General features: G+C 38.0%; 2 protein-coding genes across 2 annotated transcripts; both read left to right on the top strand.

Moving 5' to 3' along the window:
• Window positions 1-8,259: 8,259 nt before the first annotated feature.
• On the top strand, window positions 8,260-14,487 carry Polr1H (RNA polymerase I subunit RpI12). The gene is made up of 4 exons (XM_089234198.1): window positions 8,260-8,536; window positions 10,358-10,461; window positions 12,517-12,626; window positions 14,354-14,487. Exons 1-4 carry the CDS (start codon window positions 8,410-8,412, stop codon window positions 14,376-14,378), a joined length of 366 nt encoding a protein of 121 aa, XP_089090324.1. The 5' UTR covers window positions 8,260-8,409; the 3' UTR covers window positions 14,379-14,487.
• LOC149083699 (protein regulator of cytokinesis 1-like) lies at window positions 14,477-16,812 on the top strand. Its single transcript, XM_089234197.1, has one exon. It carries the CDS (start codon window positions 14,477-14,479, stop codon window positions 16,454-16,456), a length of 1,980 nt encoding a protein of 659 aa, XP_089090323.1. The 3' UTR covers window positions 16,457-16,812.
• The last annotated feature ends 449 nt before the right edge of the window (window positions 16,813-17,261 follow it).

Here is a 17,261-nt window from a genome sequence, read left to right as displayed (position 1 = left end):
TGAAAGGATTCTGTCTGCAATGAAGTACAAAATGATTCAGAGGCGTGGAATATCCATAATATACAGGGTGATTCAGAAAAGATAAAAGGTGGGAAAGACTTTAAGAAGCGGTAGTACATACAAAAACAAACAATTTTCATCAGAGAATGCATGGTCTAACATGTAACGACGGCCGCTCCGCAAATGTTAAAACGGCATTTCTGTTGAAGTTTATCGGGAGCAAAATAACACCATGCATACAAATGTAACCTGGGGAAGAAGAAGAAGAAACCTTATGCAAACCTGCCGTCACAGTGAATAAAAGACGCGGACGCCAGCCCTGTGGAGTTATTCCAGCGTGCAACCGTTCTAACAGTTATGACGTACGGGATGATGGAGTACTTTAGTATGCAGGGTACGAATTTGGAAACCACCTGTGGGAAAAACGCTCACCGTACATTCGCGCTGCCTCTGTGGTATTTCCGTTTGCAGCTCCGTAAATGAAATGCATGTCTGCTTTTTCAGTACTACTAAAGTGCGCAATTATCCCGTACGTTGCAACTGTTAGAGCGGTTGCATGCTGGAATAATTCACGGGGCTGGCGTGCACGCCTTTTATTCACTGTGACGCAGTTTGCATATGGTTTGCTCTCAAAGTTACATTTGCACGCATGGTGTTCCCCCCCCCCCCAATAAATTTCAACAGGAATGCCGTTTTGACGTTAGCGGAGCGGCCGTTTAAAAACACGCTAGCACGTTTGCGTTTCATGTTAGGCCATGCATTCGTTGATGACAATTGTTTGCATTGGTGTGTACAATCACCTGTTTTCTGATGGGAAGTTTTTCCCATCTTTTCTGAATCACCTTGTGTGGGGCACTATAGCTGTTATCCGCGGCTTCGCTCGTGTCTACAGTATAAAGTAAAACTATTGACAGAATTTCATGTTTATACCTTCAGTGGTTTCGGCTTGACGATGATGAATCAGTCAGTCAGGACATATACGTAATTTTATATAAAGTACATTAGAGCTATATTTTATAATCTATCTTATCTTCTATATATATAAAATTGATTTTCTGTGTGTCTGTGTGTCTGTGTGTGTGTATGTTCTCTATACAAATCTACAATTTTAGATCGATCGTCGCCAAATTTTGCATATATACCAAATGGGACCCGACTTGAACGATAGGCTACTTTAAAATTTCGTCAGCCTAGGGCAAATGCCCCAAACGGGCAAAAAACTGTCCGGCAACAATGGTTTTTGGGCCTCAACAATCACTTTCCGAACGTTTACTTTGGTTACCGTGGTTCCCTAGCAATGCGTTTCAGACGTGTATATGGCTTTACAACGGTTTGTCACTTCTTTAATCCTGTTAGTATATGCATAATAGTTTATGCCTTTATAATGGATTGCCACATTTTCAATATACTCTCAGTAATGAGGCTTTTTGAATAGACGTCATAATCATCATCAGCATCGCTTTGAGAGTCAGGAAAAGGGTGATCCTCATAGAAATCAGTGCTAAAATTGTCGATTTTACTGTAGAAATGCGGAAATTAGTGGGATTTTCCGCCCCATCAATAATTTTAAAAATTGTATTGAATTTTCGATTTTTGAAATATTCAGTTCGCTTAGAGATATACGAAGACCAGGAGATTAAATATGAAGTAATTAGCCAAACCTATACTTTTTAGTTGGATATTCGAGCAATATCATTGATTTCATTTATATCTTCTAAAGTATGAAAATTAATGTCTCCATATTGTCTCTTTTGATATTTATTTGCATAAATTCATGTGGGTTAGGATATTTTAAAATTAGTTATCAGCCCGTGAAAAGTGCATCGAAAAAATTCCACAGCTTTAACTAAGGATTTTTGGAAGCTGGAACAGACAGATGGATAACTTGAAGTTCGGGGGGGGGGATCGAAATACCTAGCGCCCCTTAAAAATAGAAAAATATATATTCATTTCTACGTTTCTGTGTAAATCTATATTTGTTTATTTCATGAATCGCGCAGGTCACCATATTGGTTAACTTGGACACGGTTTGTATGTCCCTCAAAAAAAAAAGAGAGGGAGATATCACGTGATCCAAAAAAGCCTCATTCAAGAAAACCCGGGCAACGCCGGGTATTATAGCTAGTATATATATAAAATTGATTTTCTGTGTGTATGTTCTCTATACAAATCTACAATTTTAGATCGATCGTCGCCAAATTTAGCATATATACCAAATGGGACCCGACTTGAACGATAGGCTACTTTAAAATTTCGTCAGCCCAGGGCAAATGCCCCAAATGGGCAAAAAACTGTCCGGCAACAATGGTTTTTGGGTCTCAACAATCACTTTCCGAACGTTTACTTTGGTTACCGTGGTTCCCTAGCAATGCGTTTCAGACGTGCATATGCCTTTACAACGGTTTGTCACTTCTTTAATCCTGTTAGTATATGTATAATAGTTTATGCCTTTATAATGGTTTGCCACATTTTCAATATACTCTCAGTAATGAGGCTTTTTGAATAGACGTCATAATCATCATCAGCATCGCTTTGAGAGTCAGGAAAAGGGTGATCCTCATAGAAATCAGTGCTAAAATTGTCGATTTTACTGTAGAAATGCGGAAATTAGTGGGATTTTCCGCCCCATCAATAATTTTAAAAATTGTATTGAATTTTCGATTTTTGAAATATTCAGTTCGCTTAGAGATATACGAAGACCAGGAGATTAAATATGAAGTAATTAGCCAAACCTATACTTTTTAGTTGGATATTCGAGCAATATCATTGATTTCATTTATATCTTCTAAAGTATGAAAATTAATGTCTCCATATTGTCTCTTTTGATATTTATTTGCATAAATTCATGTGGGTTAGGATATTTTAAAATTAGTTATCAGCCCGTGAAAAGTGCATCGAAAAAATTCCACAGCTTTAACTAAGGATTTTTGGAAGCTGGAACAGACAGATGGATAACTTGAAGTTCGGGGGGGGGGGGATCGAAATACCTAGCGCCCCTTAAAAATAGAAAAATATATATTCATTTCTACGTTTCTGTGTAAATCTATATTTGTTTATTTCATGAATCGCGCAGGTCACCATATTGGTTAACTTGGACACGGTTTGTATGTCCCTCAAAAAAAAAAGAGAGGGAGATATCACGTGATCCAAAAAAGCCTCATTCAAGAAAACCCGGGCAACGCCGGGTATTATAGCTAGTATATATATAAAATTGATTTTCTGTGTGTATGTTCTCTATACAAATCTACAATTTTAGATCGATCGTCGCCAAATTTAGCATATATACCAAATGGGACCCGACTTGAACGATAGGCTACTTTAAAATTTCGTCAGCCCAGGGCAAATGCCCCAAATGGGCAAAAAACTGTCCGGCAACAATGGTTTTTGGGTCTCAACAATCACTTTCCGAACGTTTACTTTGGTTACCGTGGTTCCCTAGCAATGCGTTTCAGACGTGCATATGCCTTTACAACGGTTTGTCACTTCTTTAATCCTGTTAGTATATGTATAATAGTTTATGCCTTTATAATGGTTTGCCACATTTTCAATATACTCTCAGTAATGAGGCTTTTTGAATAGACGTCATAATCATCATCAGCATCGCTTTGAGAGTCAGGAAAAGGGTGATCCTCATAGAAATCAGTGCTAAAATTGTCGATTTTACTGTAGAAATGCGGAAATTAGTGGGATTTTCCGCCCCATCAATAATTTTAAAAATTGTATTGAATTCTCGATTTTTGAAATATTCAGTTCGCTTAGAGATAGATATACGAAACCCAGGAGATTAAATATGAAGTAATTAGCCAAACCTATACTTTTGAGTTGGATATTCGAGCAATATCATTGATTTCATTTATATCTTCTAAAGTATGAAAATTAATGTCTCCATATTGTCTCTTTTGATATTTATTTGCATAAATTCATGTGGGTTAGGATATTTTAAAATTAGTTATCAGCCCGTGAAAAGTGCATCGAAAAAATTCCACAGCTTTAACTAAGGATTTTTGGAAGCTGGAACAGACAGATGGATAACTTGAAGTTCGGGGGGGGGGGATCGAAATACCTAGCGCCCCTTAAAAATAGAAAAATATATATTCATTTCTACGTTTCTGTGTAAATCTATATTTGTTTATTTCATGAATCGCGCAGGTCACCATATTGGTTAACTTGGACACGGTTTGTATGTCCCTCAAAAAAAAAAGAGAGGGAGATATCACGTGATCCAAAAAAGCCTCATTCAAGAAAACCCGGGCAACGCCGGGTATTATAGCTAGTATATATATAAAATTGATTTTCTGTGTGTATGTTCTCTATACAAATCTACAATTTTAGATCGATCGTCGCCAAATTTAGCATATATACCAAATGGGACCCGACTTGAACGATAGGCTACTTTAAAATTTCGTCAGCCCAGGGCAAATGCCCCAAATGGGCAAAAAACTGTCCGGCAACAATGGTTTTTGGGTCTCAACAATCACTTTCCGAACGTTTACTTTGGTTACCGTGGTTCCCTAGCAATGCGTTTCAGACGTGCATATGCCTTTACAACGGTTTGTCACTTCTTTAATCCTGTTAGTATATGTATAATAGTTTATGCCTTTATAATGGTTTGCCACATTTTCAATATACTCTCAGTAATGAGGCTTTTTGAATAGACGTCATAATCATCATCAGCATCGCTTTGAGAGTCAGGAAAAGGGTGATCCTCATAGAAATCAGTGCTAAAATTGTCGATTTTACTGTAGAAATGCGGAAATTAGTGGGATTTTCCGCCCCATCAATAATTTTAAAAATTGTATTGAATTTTCGATTTTTGAAATATTCAGTTCGCTTAGAGATAGATATACGAAACCCAGGAGATTAAATATGAAGTAATTAGCCAAACCTATACTTTTGAGTTGGATATTCGAGCAATATCATTGATTTCATTTATATCTTCTCAAGTATGAAAATTAATGTCTCCGTATTGTCTCTTTTGATATTTATTTGCATAAATTCATATAGTTTAGGATGTTTTTAAAATTAGTTTTGGGCCCCGTAAAGTGCATCGAAAAAATTCCACAGCTTTAATTAAGCATTTTTGGAAGCTGAAACAGGCAGAAATAGATAACTTGAAGTTCAGGGGGAGGGAATTGAAGTAACCTTACACCCATAAAAAAAAGGGGGGGGGACTATTAATTTCTACGTTTCTTTAAATTTAGATTTATTTCTTTCATGAGTCGCGCAGGACGCCGCCATATTGGTTAACTTAGACACGGTTTGCATGTCCCTCAAAGAAAGAGGGAGATATCGCATGATCCAAAAAGGCTCATTGAAGAAAACCCGGGCAGCGCCGGGTATTGTAGCTAGTTTTATATATTAATCATATAGAGAGGTTAAAATATTTCTCTAACTTTAAATTGCATTGCAAAAAATCGTAAAAATTGTAAAGTAAGAGCTTCTTTATGATATGGTCTAACTTTGTGCAACATTACTTGACATTTAAAGCCTATTTGCGGAATTCGAAAGAGAAAGAATTTCGAAAAATTCTCATAGACAATCATAGGGAAGCGCAATGTTTGTGTGCCGAATATAAAAAGCGATAAATGTCAGGAAAAGGCTCCCAGGAGTCCTTTGATTTTTGGCAATTGAATGTTATAATTAAAATTATTCGTTTAATTAAATGTTAATATTAGTCAATATTAAAACTGTTATGATTAAAATGCTATGATTTAATTTTTTTTGTAGTGAAATCACATAAATTTCCAAAATTTTCATCACAATTTATAATCTTGGTATGGGCCTCCCAAAGCCCCTCGCTGCGAGAAACGGCAATTCCGACAGAAAGCGTGAAGTGCGGCTTATACGGCGAAAATTAAAATTTTGAAATTCATTTGATCGCAGTTTAGTATTTCGGTATGTGCTCCAACGCCTCTCGCTGCGAGAAATGCAAATATCGACAGAAAGCTCGAGAAGTGCTGCTTATACAATGAGACTAAAATTTTTAATTTGACTGTGTCGGGATTATGACCCAGATGGGATCCGGAAATTTCGCCGCCGACATTTCGCCCCTGGTACGTTTCGCCCGCGAAAATTTCGCACCTGACATTTCATCTGCCCTGAACGTATGAGTGACTGACAATATAAGAGGATGAGTGACCGTATGAGTGGGAAATCGACTGCAGGAGTATGTTAGTGACCGCACAAATGACTAAGTGAGTAACAGGATCAGTGAATACGTGAGCGACTGTATCTGTGAGTATGCAATTGACTGTATGAGTAAGTGACCGTATCTATGAGTGTGCAGTTGACTATATGAGTGTCCAAGTGAGTGATTGACCGTATGAGTGACCAGATGAGTGACCGAGTGAATACTTTTATGGGTTTCCAAGTGAGTGACCGAGTGAATACTTTTATGGGTTTCCAAGTGAGTGACCGAGTGAATGCTTTTATGGGTTTCCAAGTGAGTGACACACTGTGTGAGTGACCGATTGATTCACTGTATGAGTGACCGAGTGATTGACAATATGAGTGATCAAGTGAGTGATTGAGCGACCGACCGTATGGGTGGCCAAGCGAGTGATCGTATGAGTGACCGCATGAGTGTCTAAGTGAGTAACCACACGATTAACTTAGTGAGTGACCGAATGAATGACCAAATTAAGTGACCGTTTGAGTATGTGAATGTGAGCGAATGTATGGTTGAGTGAATGACTATGTGTATGACCAAGTGAGTGACTATGTGAATGACCAAGTGAGTGACTATGTGAATGACCAAGTGAGTGACTATGTGAATGACCAAGTGAGTGACTATGTGAATGACCAAGTGAGTGACTATGTGAATGACCAAGTGAGTGACAGAATGATCAACCAAGTGAGTGACAGAATGATTAACCAAGTGAGTTGCTTTGCTGCGAAATTTTTCAACATAAGCTGAAGTATAACAGTCCTGAAGAGAAACGTTGAAATCCCCCAAGGTACCTTCCCCACCACCACGCTTCCTACGTACGCCAATGCATTTGTGACAGCAACAGACATTATATGCTTTGCTCAAATTTTTGCTATTTACTCACTCACCTAACATTTACACAAGGGGCGAAATGTCGGGTGTGAAATAAAATATCAGGGACTGAATGCCCAACTCACGTAGTCGCTCACTTGATGACTCATATGAACACTTACTTGGTCACTCACTTTGTTACTCCTGCGGTAATTCCTGCTCTCACTCATATGCTCAGGGCAGGTGAAATGCAGTGGGTAAATGTCCAATCATTCATGCAGTCACTCATACCATCATTGATATGCTCACTCATACGGTCATTCACACCATCACTCATATGGTCAGGGCAGGCAAAATGTCACGGGTAAATGTCCAACTCACTTGATCACTCATATGGTCACTTACTTGGTCTCATACCATCATTCATATGCTCACTCATACAATCATTCATACGGTCAGGGCAGGTGAAATGCGAGGGAGTAAATTTCTCATTCACTTGATCACTCATAGGGTCACTCACACGGTCAAGGCAGGTTAAATGTCAGGGAGTAAATGGCCAACTTTCTTGATCATTCAAATGGTCACTCACTTGGTCACTCGTACCATCATTCATATGATCACTCACTTGGTCACTCGTACCATCATTCATATGATCACTCACTTGGTCCCTCGTACCATCATTCATATGATCACTCACTTGGTCACTCGTACCATCATTCATATGATCACTCATACGGTTGTCAGGGCAGGCAAAATGTCAGGGGATTAATTTCCAATTCACTTGATCACTGATAGGGTTACTCATTTGGTCACTCACTGGGTCACTCATATGGTCAGGGCAGAGGAAATGTCCGAGGCGAAATGTCAGGGGCAAAATTTGCGGGCGCCAAATGTAACGGGGACGAAATGCGCCGGGGCGAGATGTCGGGGAAGAAATTTCGGAGGTGAAATGTCGGGGGGGAAAATTTTCCGTAAACCGACCGAGAACCATCAGTAGGGTTTCGAGTGAAATTGGCTGAAAAATTAGCGGAAAAGATTTGGATGTCCCGTAAGACTCGGGTCATATGGCCAGGACTGATTCTGATAACTTTGATTTGTTGGTCAAATTCAATGATCATAAAAAAATATATCTTTTGTAAATAATTTCAGTAAAACTGAAAGATCGTAAGGAAAAAATTTCTTAAAGCAATTTTCGATTTCTTTATAAAAATTTTTTCTTTTTAAAAATTGATTTTTTTGTTGAAGGGATCTGGCAACACTCTTTCAAAAGGAGTTTCTTTGCAACGGAATGTTTGATTTGATAGCGGTAAGCGGGGAGTTGTTTCCGTACCTCGTGTGTGTTTTTTGTTAACATCTTACTTTTTTTTTTCAAACGAAATTCCCCGATTAAAATCGATTAATGATTAGTTTTTTAGTTAAAGTTTTGATTAATGTCATCGAAAAGTGCATTTGACGGCGAGACGGACTTTTGTAGCGAATGCGGCGCTATTTTACCGTTGCCCGGGAGAGCTGATTCCGTTACGTGCCGAGTTTGCGGATTCTCCATCGACGTGAGAAGTAATTATAAGAACTTATATTATTTTTATATTTATATAATAAATTAAGATAAGTATTTGAAACTAATTATAATAAATTACTCCGATTTGAATCACTTGAGAGACGTTCAAAAATGCTCGTATACAAATTTTTCAAAAAACGGGCGAGGGCAATGTTGTTGCTATGTTAAACGTAAATTAAATACACATTCGTTGCGGGGAGGATTTTTTTGAATTACGTTAGTTTCCAATGAGATGTTCCAGCTTAAATGATGGATACAACAATTGTTGAGCAAAGTGGCGATGAAGTGTCATCTCATTGGGCGGTCCTCATTTAATGCTCAAGTTTGTAAGTACAATCTCTGTCGAGTAAAGTAGCCCAGCAAGTGTCAATTACACGTGGCTAGTTAAATTGTTTTATTACCCGTATACTCAAGTGTATAATTTTTTCTTTTAGTTTTACTGTAGTGTTTCTCTTTTGTTGTGAGCCTAATTATGTCTATGAGAAGGCTAAAAACCAACGAGTAGAATGGAAATTGATCAAATTTTCTCTAGTATAGTGAGCGGCAAGTTTTCTAGACTGCTATACACCACACATGCTTCATGGATCAGGGGCCAAATGCAGCCTTTGATTCATCTGACTTGACCTCCCCCACCTCAAACCTGATTTTATTAAAATGAGCTAAGAGGTAAATAGCCAGAGCACTTATGTGACCCATGACACGTTTGCAGATGACTTACGGTGACTCAAGTCACAGTTCCGGATCACTCGGTGACCATACCACCTATTCAGATCAATTAAGTGGCTCATAGCACAATCCTAGATCACTCGTGTGACTCCTAGAGACTTGTGTCATATTTATAGATCTCTTGAATGATTTGTCGCACACTTTTCCAGAGCACTTGGTCGCTTGCAGGGCATTTACTGATCACCCAAGTGACCCGTGATACAATTTAGAATAACTTGAGCAATCTTCGGTATAGTTCCAGACCACTAAATTGGCCCACTGTTCAGTTTTAGATTGTTCAAGAATCTTGCGGCACATTTACATGTCACGTAGGCGTAAGGGATATCAGTGCTGGGATGCTTAAGGACCCACGGAAATTCTTCGAATGAGTCTGAAAATATCCCCCTTCCTGACTTAATTCAGAAATCAAAATTTCTTGCATGGAACCCAAGACGAGCACCCACAGGTTTGAAACACTTCTGACACCCTTGCGTAAGTGACCTGCAGCCATTGCAGTTCCAGGTCACTTTATTAAGCGGCCTAAGTTTTCTAATAAACTAAGTGGCCCTCACTCTCCCAAAGGTTGAGCACCCTTACTATACAAAGAAACTTTAGCTCTAGTGAGAAAAAAAACTTGGTTAAGTAGCTAGTCTCCCCAGCATTTTGGCTTTTAACTCTTAACTGTCGTTGTGGAGCCACTTCGTGATCCAGCAAATATTAATGCATTTAATAAATCAACAGTGTTTTCATAAAAGCGATGGGCTTTTACATAATTTCATTGATTAAGTCACTAAGTTTTACACTTTCATTTAATTATTTTCTCAATATATGAAATAAGTGGAGGGATACATTACTTTTGTAGCATCGTGTTGTGCCAGTCAGTCATTTTTGTTTCCTTATGTGAATTGAGGTGCTTTTCTATCAACATTAACGCTTACTGTCAAAAGTTATAACTGGATCTTAACTTGATGAGGTCCTATGGGCAGTGTGCAGATGGATCCATGTGTGTTAAGACAGCACTAACAGGAATGGTAGAGTAAAATTGGCAAATATCTTGAATTTTTGCAGATTTTTAATTAGAATTGTCATATGAAAAACCTTTTTTTTTTTTTTAGGATTTCATGGTATAACAACTCGTTCGTGCATTGTATTTAATGATCGAGAAGAAGTTCTGAGGAGAAAAAATAAGAAGCAAGAAGCTGCTCCAGCAGGACCATTGGTTAGTGTCTGCATTTTATTCAAGCTGTCATTAATCATTTAAGTTTCTTTTTTCTGCCATATTGTGTTCAAAAATAAGCACATTTTTGGAAAACAATTTTGTTCATATCGATCATCATCAATGGTACATCAGCCCTAGGTGTGGTTCGCCCCCATGTTGAGCGTCTCTGTTTTGGGCTTTGTTCTTTAGTTGGTTATAGCTAGTACATTCTGTGTTATTTAGTAGCATTGAGATCCAGGTAATCCTGGGCCTTGCCCCTTCTATCCTGCCTTCCATAAATCTCGTAGCAATCCGCTGTGACTGAGAACATGTCCCAACTAGTGTAGGCATCTGTATTCAATCCTTTACAGGATTTGGTGACTCTCCAACCTGTGTTAGTACTTGTGAATTTAACCTTTTCAGTGTTCAGCTTATGTGCTCCAGCACCACATTTCCAGTGCTTCCAATTGTTTTGCGTCTCTCTTGTTTATGATCCATGATTTTAATTTTAAAATCAGCAGTCAAAACAGTTACATTGAATTGACAAAACTATTGAATTTATTAATTCAAAATTAATGATAATTTTCAATTACAGCGAAAAAATTAGTTTTACTATTTCCAAAGAACTTACTGAACTGGAAAGTGTCAGAAATAATATTCTGTTATATACATGAGCCTCTCACTTCATTCATTTTTGAAAAATTGTAAAAAAAATAATATGCGCAACACGTGATGCACTGAATAAGTGCAAACAAAGCTTCTTTCTCACATAAACGAAGATCAGTAAAACCTGACTTGAAACTGGTGTATGCTTGTTGTGCAATCCAATCTTTGCTGGACTACTAGAGTCATCTATTAGAAACACTGCAAACTAAAAGGGTTAGAATGGTGGACAAACCAGTGGATTGGCGTGGGAAAATAAGCTGCCCAAGCAGCGTCCCTTTTCGCAGCACCCGAACAGTGTTCGGGCAAAACTGTTAAGTGGTTAAGTTCTGAAACAGTAATGTGCGGATATCATGTGTAATAACCAGTGCTGGGTGCCAACAATAGAAAATTTTTTCCATTTACATAACTTAGTTTGCTTCATAACTAAATGGATATTTTTTATTCAACCAAAAGGTTCCCAGCAGGGCTGACAGGGCGAATAATTGACATAATAAATTTACTATAGAGAGGCTCCCAGCAGGCCCCTGTTACAGGTTGTGGAAGGGCGAGCCCCCATGACAATTGATTCATTTTTAATGATTTCTATTTGGGGGTAAAGGGTCATGATGCATTTGCTAGGGTGGTGTATTAGTGAGCAAAAAGTATTCACCCCCTCCCAGACAAAATAAAAGTGATCATGTTAATTTTTATATAGGTGCAATAATTATTTTCAAAGTATATGGCAAGCTCGCGTGCATAAACAAAGCCTAGGACTTAATCAAATCTGCTGTACATCGAATAAATGTCTAGTGTCACATGTCTCTAAAAAATCAGGCAAGTAGCATGACGTTGCTAGAAGTCCTCTGCACACTGAATAGACGTCCAGCTCTGAATACATATCCTCTGCCAAAGAAAAAACTTAAGTTGATGGTTAACACAATGCTCAGTCCTTGAACCTACACAGACATAATATGCAATTAAAAACTAATTTGTGATCGACTAAATATCACCGTATTTGTCTCTTTAGACTAGTGTCTCGCTGTAAAAGGGGAAATGAATCTTTCTACAGGTGTTATATTCAGTAAGAGTCTGCTATAAAAAAGTATGACTTATAATGAGAATTTCTCTAACCAGCGATTTGTAAGTGAATGTTGAAGAGCTAATTTTGAAGTGGAAATTAGCTCTGAGTGGCGTGAATGAATCCTGCTTAAAACTTCGTTAGTAATTATGCAATGGGAAGAAATGTATAAATAGCATGTGTGCCAGTTCTTAGTTTCACGTGAGACAGCTTTCTGCTAGTCATATTTTTCTTCATATTGTGTTTAACTTACACTTTATGAACATGTGTGAATTTACAGCGATCATCTTCGGAGAATAATTGACGAATAGTGAGAGAACACTATTGATGAAGGTTTATTATTTTTTTTATAGGTCGATCGCAAATGTCCGAAGTGTGGGAATGAGCAAATGACCTACGCTACCTTACAGACTAGATCTGCGGATGAAGGACAGACAGTTTTTTACACTTGTCCTCAATGCCAGTAAGTATAATTCACTGTTAATGTTCTTTAGTTTATTGAAACTCAAATATTGGAAGTAAATGTAGCCTTTCGTGTCATAGAAACAATCTTACAACCACCTTGAACTTTCTAATAAAAAAAAACAGCAGATAGAAAGAATAGTTGTGTTTGTTAAAAATTTATAATTTTGCAACTACAGTTTTAGTTTGACCCTAATATAATGAATTTAAATTTGTTGAATTTTACAAAGTTTCTGTGCGTATACCATGAAAATTCCTACATATAGTCGAATCCCATTTTAAGGAATACTTTTATAGTGAAAGTCTTGTTTTAGCGAACACTTTTCTAATCCCAATAAGTTTACATAAGAACAATGCTAAAAGCCGAATTCCTTTATAACAATATTTCTTTATAAGGAAGTAATTTCTTCGGTCTCTTGGAGTTCATTATGATGGGATTCGACTGTTTTACACTTATAATTGTAACTCCTTCGTAACAATACATTTTTCTCTGTCCCTTGAGTATTGTTATACATTATATGCACACCAAAACAATGTTTTACATTGCTTTACATGCTTCTGCAACAAACCCTCGGGTGACGAAATGTTCTGCAGAAAAAATTCCTGTATAATAGTGTTTTCTACATTTCTCTTAAAATTCTTCCAGATTGTTCTGCGATGTACATCGCAAATTTTGGCATATTCTGCTTTGGGGTATGAGTTTTATTATCTTTGTGTCAATCTCAACCCTGTTAAGACAATTTTCCTTGATTATTTCTTTTAACAAATAAAAATTTAGGTTTTATGATTTGTTAAATCAGGGTTTGACTATACAATCGGCCTTCAGTATTTGCAAATATATATTTGCGGTCTCCGTCCCAGTTTTCCGCGGAAACACTAGTCATGGTGCTAATTCTTGTAATTGTATCATCGGAACAAAATATAAATTGCAAATGTTGAATGTTTTAAAAATCCCTCCCCTGAAGTTTTTGTTTGTAAGTTCTCATGCTTTTTAAATCCACATTACTTTCATCTGCTTGTTTGGATATTATGTAAACATTTATTACTATACACATTACTCAATGGTGATTGTGTAGACATTCAAAGAAGATGCAAATGCAAGAAACGCCTTAAAATCATGGATGAATTTCACTGATGCTATTAGCATCATTGTTAGAACTGTATAAACTATAAAAAGGGGAACTTCTACAGAGCCAGCCAAAAAGGTTATATGAAAGATATTATTACGTTAGCGGAGCAGGTGAATTGAGAAGGTTCAGTGAAGTGGATATAGAAGGAAATTTGAACAGCAATTCGGAAATAGATGGGGGGGGGGGTGGTTAATCGAACTGATTGTTCCTGATACCAAAGTGATATGGCATGATGATCATGTTCAGATACAATAAAAGATATTTGGCCCCTTCATTTTTTCTATGTGTGATTACTGAATCAATATAGAGCAATAGAGAGCAATACAGAATTTATGGGATTTGTCATTGTGTTCAACATGGAAAGGGCCGGGTTCAACAGTTTTAAAAAAAAAATTCAAAAATATTTTGGACAGTTTTTGTTTTCCATGGGAGGGGGTAAATTTTCTTTGCTCTTAAAAATTTTGACGAGCATCAAAAAGTTTTTTTGAAACATCTGTCAAACTTTGATTAGGTAGTGATATACATGATTGATGTGTTTGCATGCTTAGATTTTTTTTCTCTTGATCAAATTTGTAAAATTCTTGTTCCTCTTTTCCAGGTATCAAGAGAATGAGAATTCGTAACTTCATCTAACCAGTAGATTTATTATTGCTCAAGAGAAAAATATACTTGTTCACTTTATACCAAGTCTTTTGAGTGTTGTTTCGTTGAACTTTCCATCATGAGTTCCGATCATATTGAAAAGATATATGATCGTAAAGTGATTGAGGAGAAGATGAAAACGTCTTTCAGCTCTTCTTTGGATAGACTTGAGTTTTTCTGGAAAGCATTTGGCATTAGCACAGAGAAGACGGAAGAACGTGCTAATTTAGTGTTAGGTCACCTGACAGCCTTATTAAATGAATGCGAGAAGGAAGAAGAGAATCTTTACGAGAGTCTCAAATTGAGGATATCTGGGTATCTCGGAGAACTGAGGAAGATAGCTGCGGAGCTTGACGTCACACCGGTAGAACCAGATGAAAACCTGTCTTTGCTGGAAAAAGAAAAGCTACTCAGAACCCAGCTGGATGAATTGGAGCAGGACAAATACAACAGGATGAAAGATTACAAACAGCTCCTGAAGCGGGAGGGAAGACTTTGTGAGATGCTCGGGATGCCTAGGAGTGTTCAGCCGGCAACAGCTGTGCCGAAGAAACAAGATTTGACTGAACTGGAGCAGCATATTCATATGTTGACAGATGAGCGGGAGAGACGTTATCAGAAGTATTGCTCTGCTAGACGAGAGCTCACCACCATAATGGAGGTTACAGAATTCCAACCTGAGACATCCTTCGAGCGAGATGTGATCTGTTTTGATGACGAGGAGACTTTTGTCTTGTCCAAAGAAAATCTCGAGCAGATGACCCAGTTGGTGAAGAAATTCCAGCAAAAGATGGTCGAAATGAAACGCGAGAAAGATCATCTCTTAGATAAACTACAATCTCTTTGGAACCGATTGAACATCGATGAAACAGAGAGAAAGACTTTCCTGTCTAGTAACAGCACGCTCAGGCAAACTGTGCTGTCAGCGATGAAGCAAGAAATAGAGCGTTGCGAGGAGATAAAACGCGAGAATATCGGCCACTACATCGGTAAGCTGAGGGCAGAATTGATGGATTTATGGGGAAAATGTTACATCAACGACGTAGAGCGAGGGCATTTTGTAGCTTTCCACGATGATAACTTCACAGAGGAGCTTCTAGAGCTACATGAAGCCGAAGTTGATAGGATGAAAAAATATCACGAGGAAACTAAAACTATTTTCGAGAAGATTCAAAAAAGGCAAAAACTGTGGGATCTGATGCTCATGTTTGAACAAAAAGCTCGAGATCCTAACAGGTTCACCAATAGAGGTGGTAATCTATTGCAAGAGGAGCGGGAGAGACGTAAATTGTTGAAAGATCTCCCAAAACTAGAAGAAGAAATACTTCAAGCGATTGAAGAATATGAGGAGCGGAACGACAAGATATTTTTGATCAAAGGCGTGAATTTTGCTGAATTCATCAAAAGTCAGTGGGAAGATCATCTGAAGGAGAAAGAAAAAGAAAAGCAAGAGAGGCGACAAAGAACGATGCAGCAAGAATGCGTTACACCAGGGTCGAAGAGACCACCAGGTTTCGGCACTCCGGCTACTGCACCTAGCAAGTTGATGCGAACCAATACCGGTTTGTCTGTTCTCAGAAACACCAACATCAGCAGAGCAAGAACACCAACTATGTTCACTCCCATGAATCTTCGCAAAAGGAATAATGAGAACACTGTACAACAGCGAAGGTCTGCTCGTATGCGGCAAGTCAAAATGAGCTCGACTCCTATGAAAGGTGTCCTCGTCGAAAGGAACGCTGTGTGCGACAGCGCTAACAACACAACGTCATATTCCCAGTTTGCAACAGAGCTCAACAAGCAAGACAGGAGTCGTTGCCGGAGCTCAGTCTTGGCGGCCAGGAAGAAGGTTATTTGCACTAAAGCTAATCGAAGTGGTTCATCATACAGGAAGTCATCCAGCAGGTCGTCTAGAAAGTCTTCGAGCATACACAGCAGTTCTTCGAAATCTAAAACGCCCAAGTCTAAATCCTCTAACAAGTCATTGAGAGGCATTTCCAGAACGCCGACAAAGATTACCCCTGCCAGAGGGAAATTAGGATTGCCTTTTCTCTTGTAGAAAAATTAGTGATAACCCCCCGTTTTATATCTGGAAACTTTTTTCCTTTGGTGCAGGGGTAGATTATTTTAGATACCTTGTAACGGCAACTGGGATTTTTGGTTTTATTTTTGCTTGTACTATGGATTCCTGTTTCGATCCTGTTATTTTTTTGCCCCTACATTTTTTTTTTGCATAGAGTATATTACTTTCTTCCCCCTTTTCGTTTTTCATAGAAGACAAGGTTATGAATTTGATCTCCTTGTATATGAAGTATATAACCTATAGTGTACTTAATACTTTTTTCCTTAAGCTATTGATTTTTGATTGCCAGACGTGTGACCTCTGATTTAATAAAGGAAATAGTTTTCTTAGAAGCTGTGCGTCTGTAATTGCTGTACGAAATATTTATTTTGTGGTTGTTATATTTGTTGAGCTTACAAGGGTGGTTTTAAAAATAGTTTTGCCGATATGCAAGTCAAAAATTGATTAATGTGAATGGAAATTCGAGATAGAGGTTTTAGAGTTAAAGACACTTGAGAAGAGAAACGAGAGAACCTAGCTTTGTGTGTGTGTGTGATGGTTTATATCACAGCAATAAAATGGGGGGGGGGTGGGGGAAATTGAATACCAAAACTCATATTTATGAATTTCAAAGTGATTGGCACAGTAAAAAAAAAACTAATGCATGTGGCATTGAAATTGTACCTGTAGCATGATAAACATCAGCACACAGGATGCAGACAAAGAATCTCATCAAAGGGTTGGTGTGCGAACCCCTCAGAGGACGACTTCCTGTGCCAATAATGAAATAACTGAATGCTTA

Source organism: Pholcus phalangioides, unplaced genomic scaffold (assembly GCF_987345545.1).
Source record: "Pholcus phalangioides strain wild (caught in Gottingen) unplaced genomic scaffold, Ppha-v1.0 ptg000008l_1, whole genome shotgun sequence".
Taxonomy (NCBI): domain Eukaryota; kingdom Metazoa; phylum Arthropoda; class Arachnida; order Araneae; family Pholcidae; genus Pholcus; species Pholcus phalangioides.
The sequence above is the reverse complement of the archived record's forward strand: the minus strand, read 5'-3'. Positions and strand labels throughout refer to the sequence as shown.

Excerpts from the sequence above, each read along its gene's own strand:
- Polr1H (XM_089234198.1), top strand. The coding sequence starts at position 8,410 with ATGTCATCGAAAAGTGCATTTGACGGCGAGACGGACTTTTGTAGCGAA. Across the intron at positions 8,537-10,357 it reads ATTCTCCATCGACGTGAGAA|GATTTCATGGTATAACAACT; the intron begins GTAATTATAAGA and ends TTTTTTTTTTAG. Across the intron at positions 10,462-12,516 it reads CTGCTCCAGCAGGACCATTG|GTCGATCGCAAATGTCCGAA; the intron begins GTTAGTGTCTGC and ends TTTTTTTTATAG.
- LOC149083699 (XM_089234197.1), top strand. The coding sequence starts at position 14,477 with ATGAGTTCCGATCATATTGAAAAGATATATGATCGTAAAGTGATTGAG.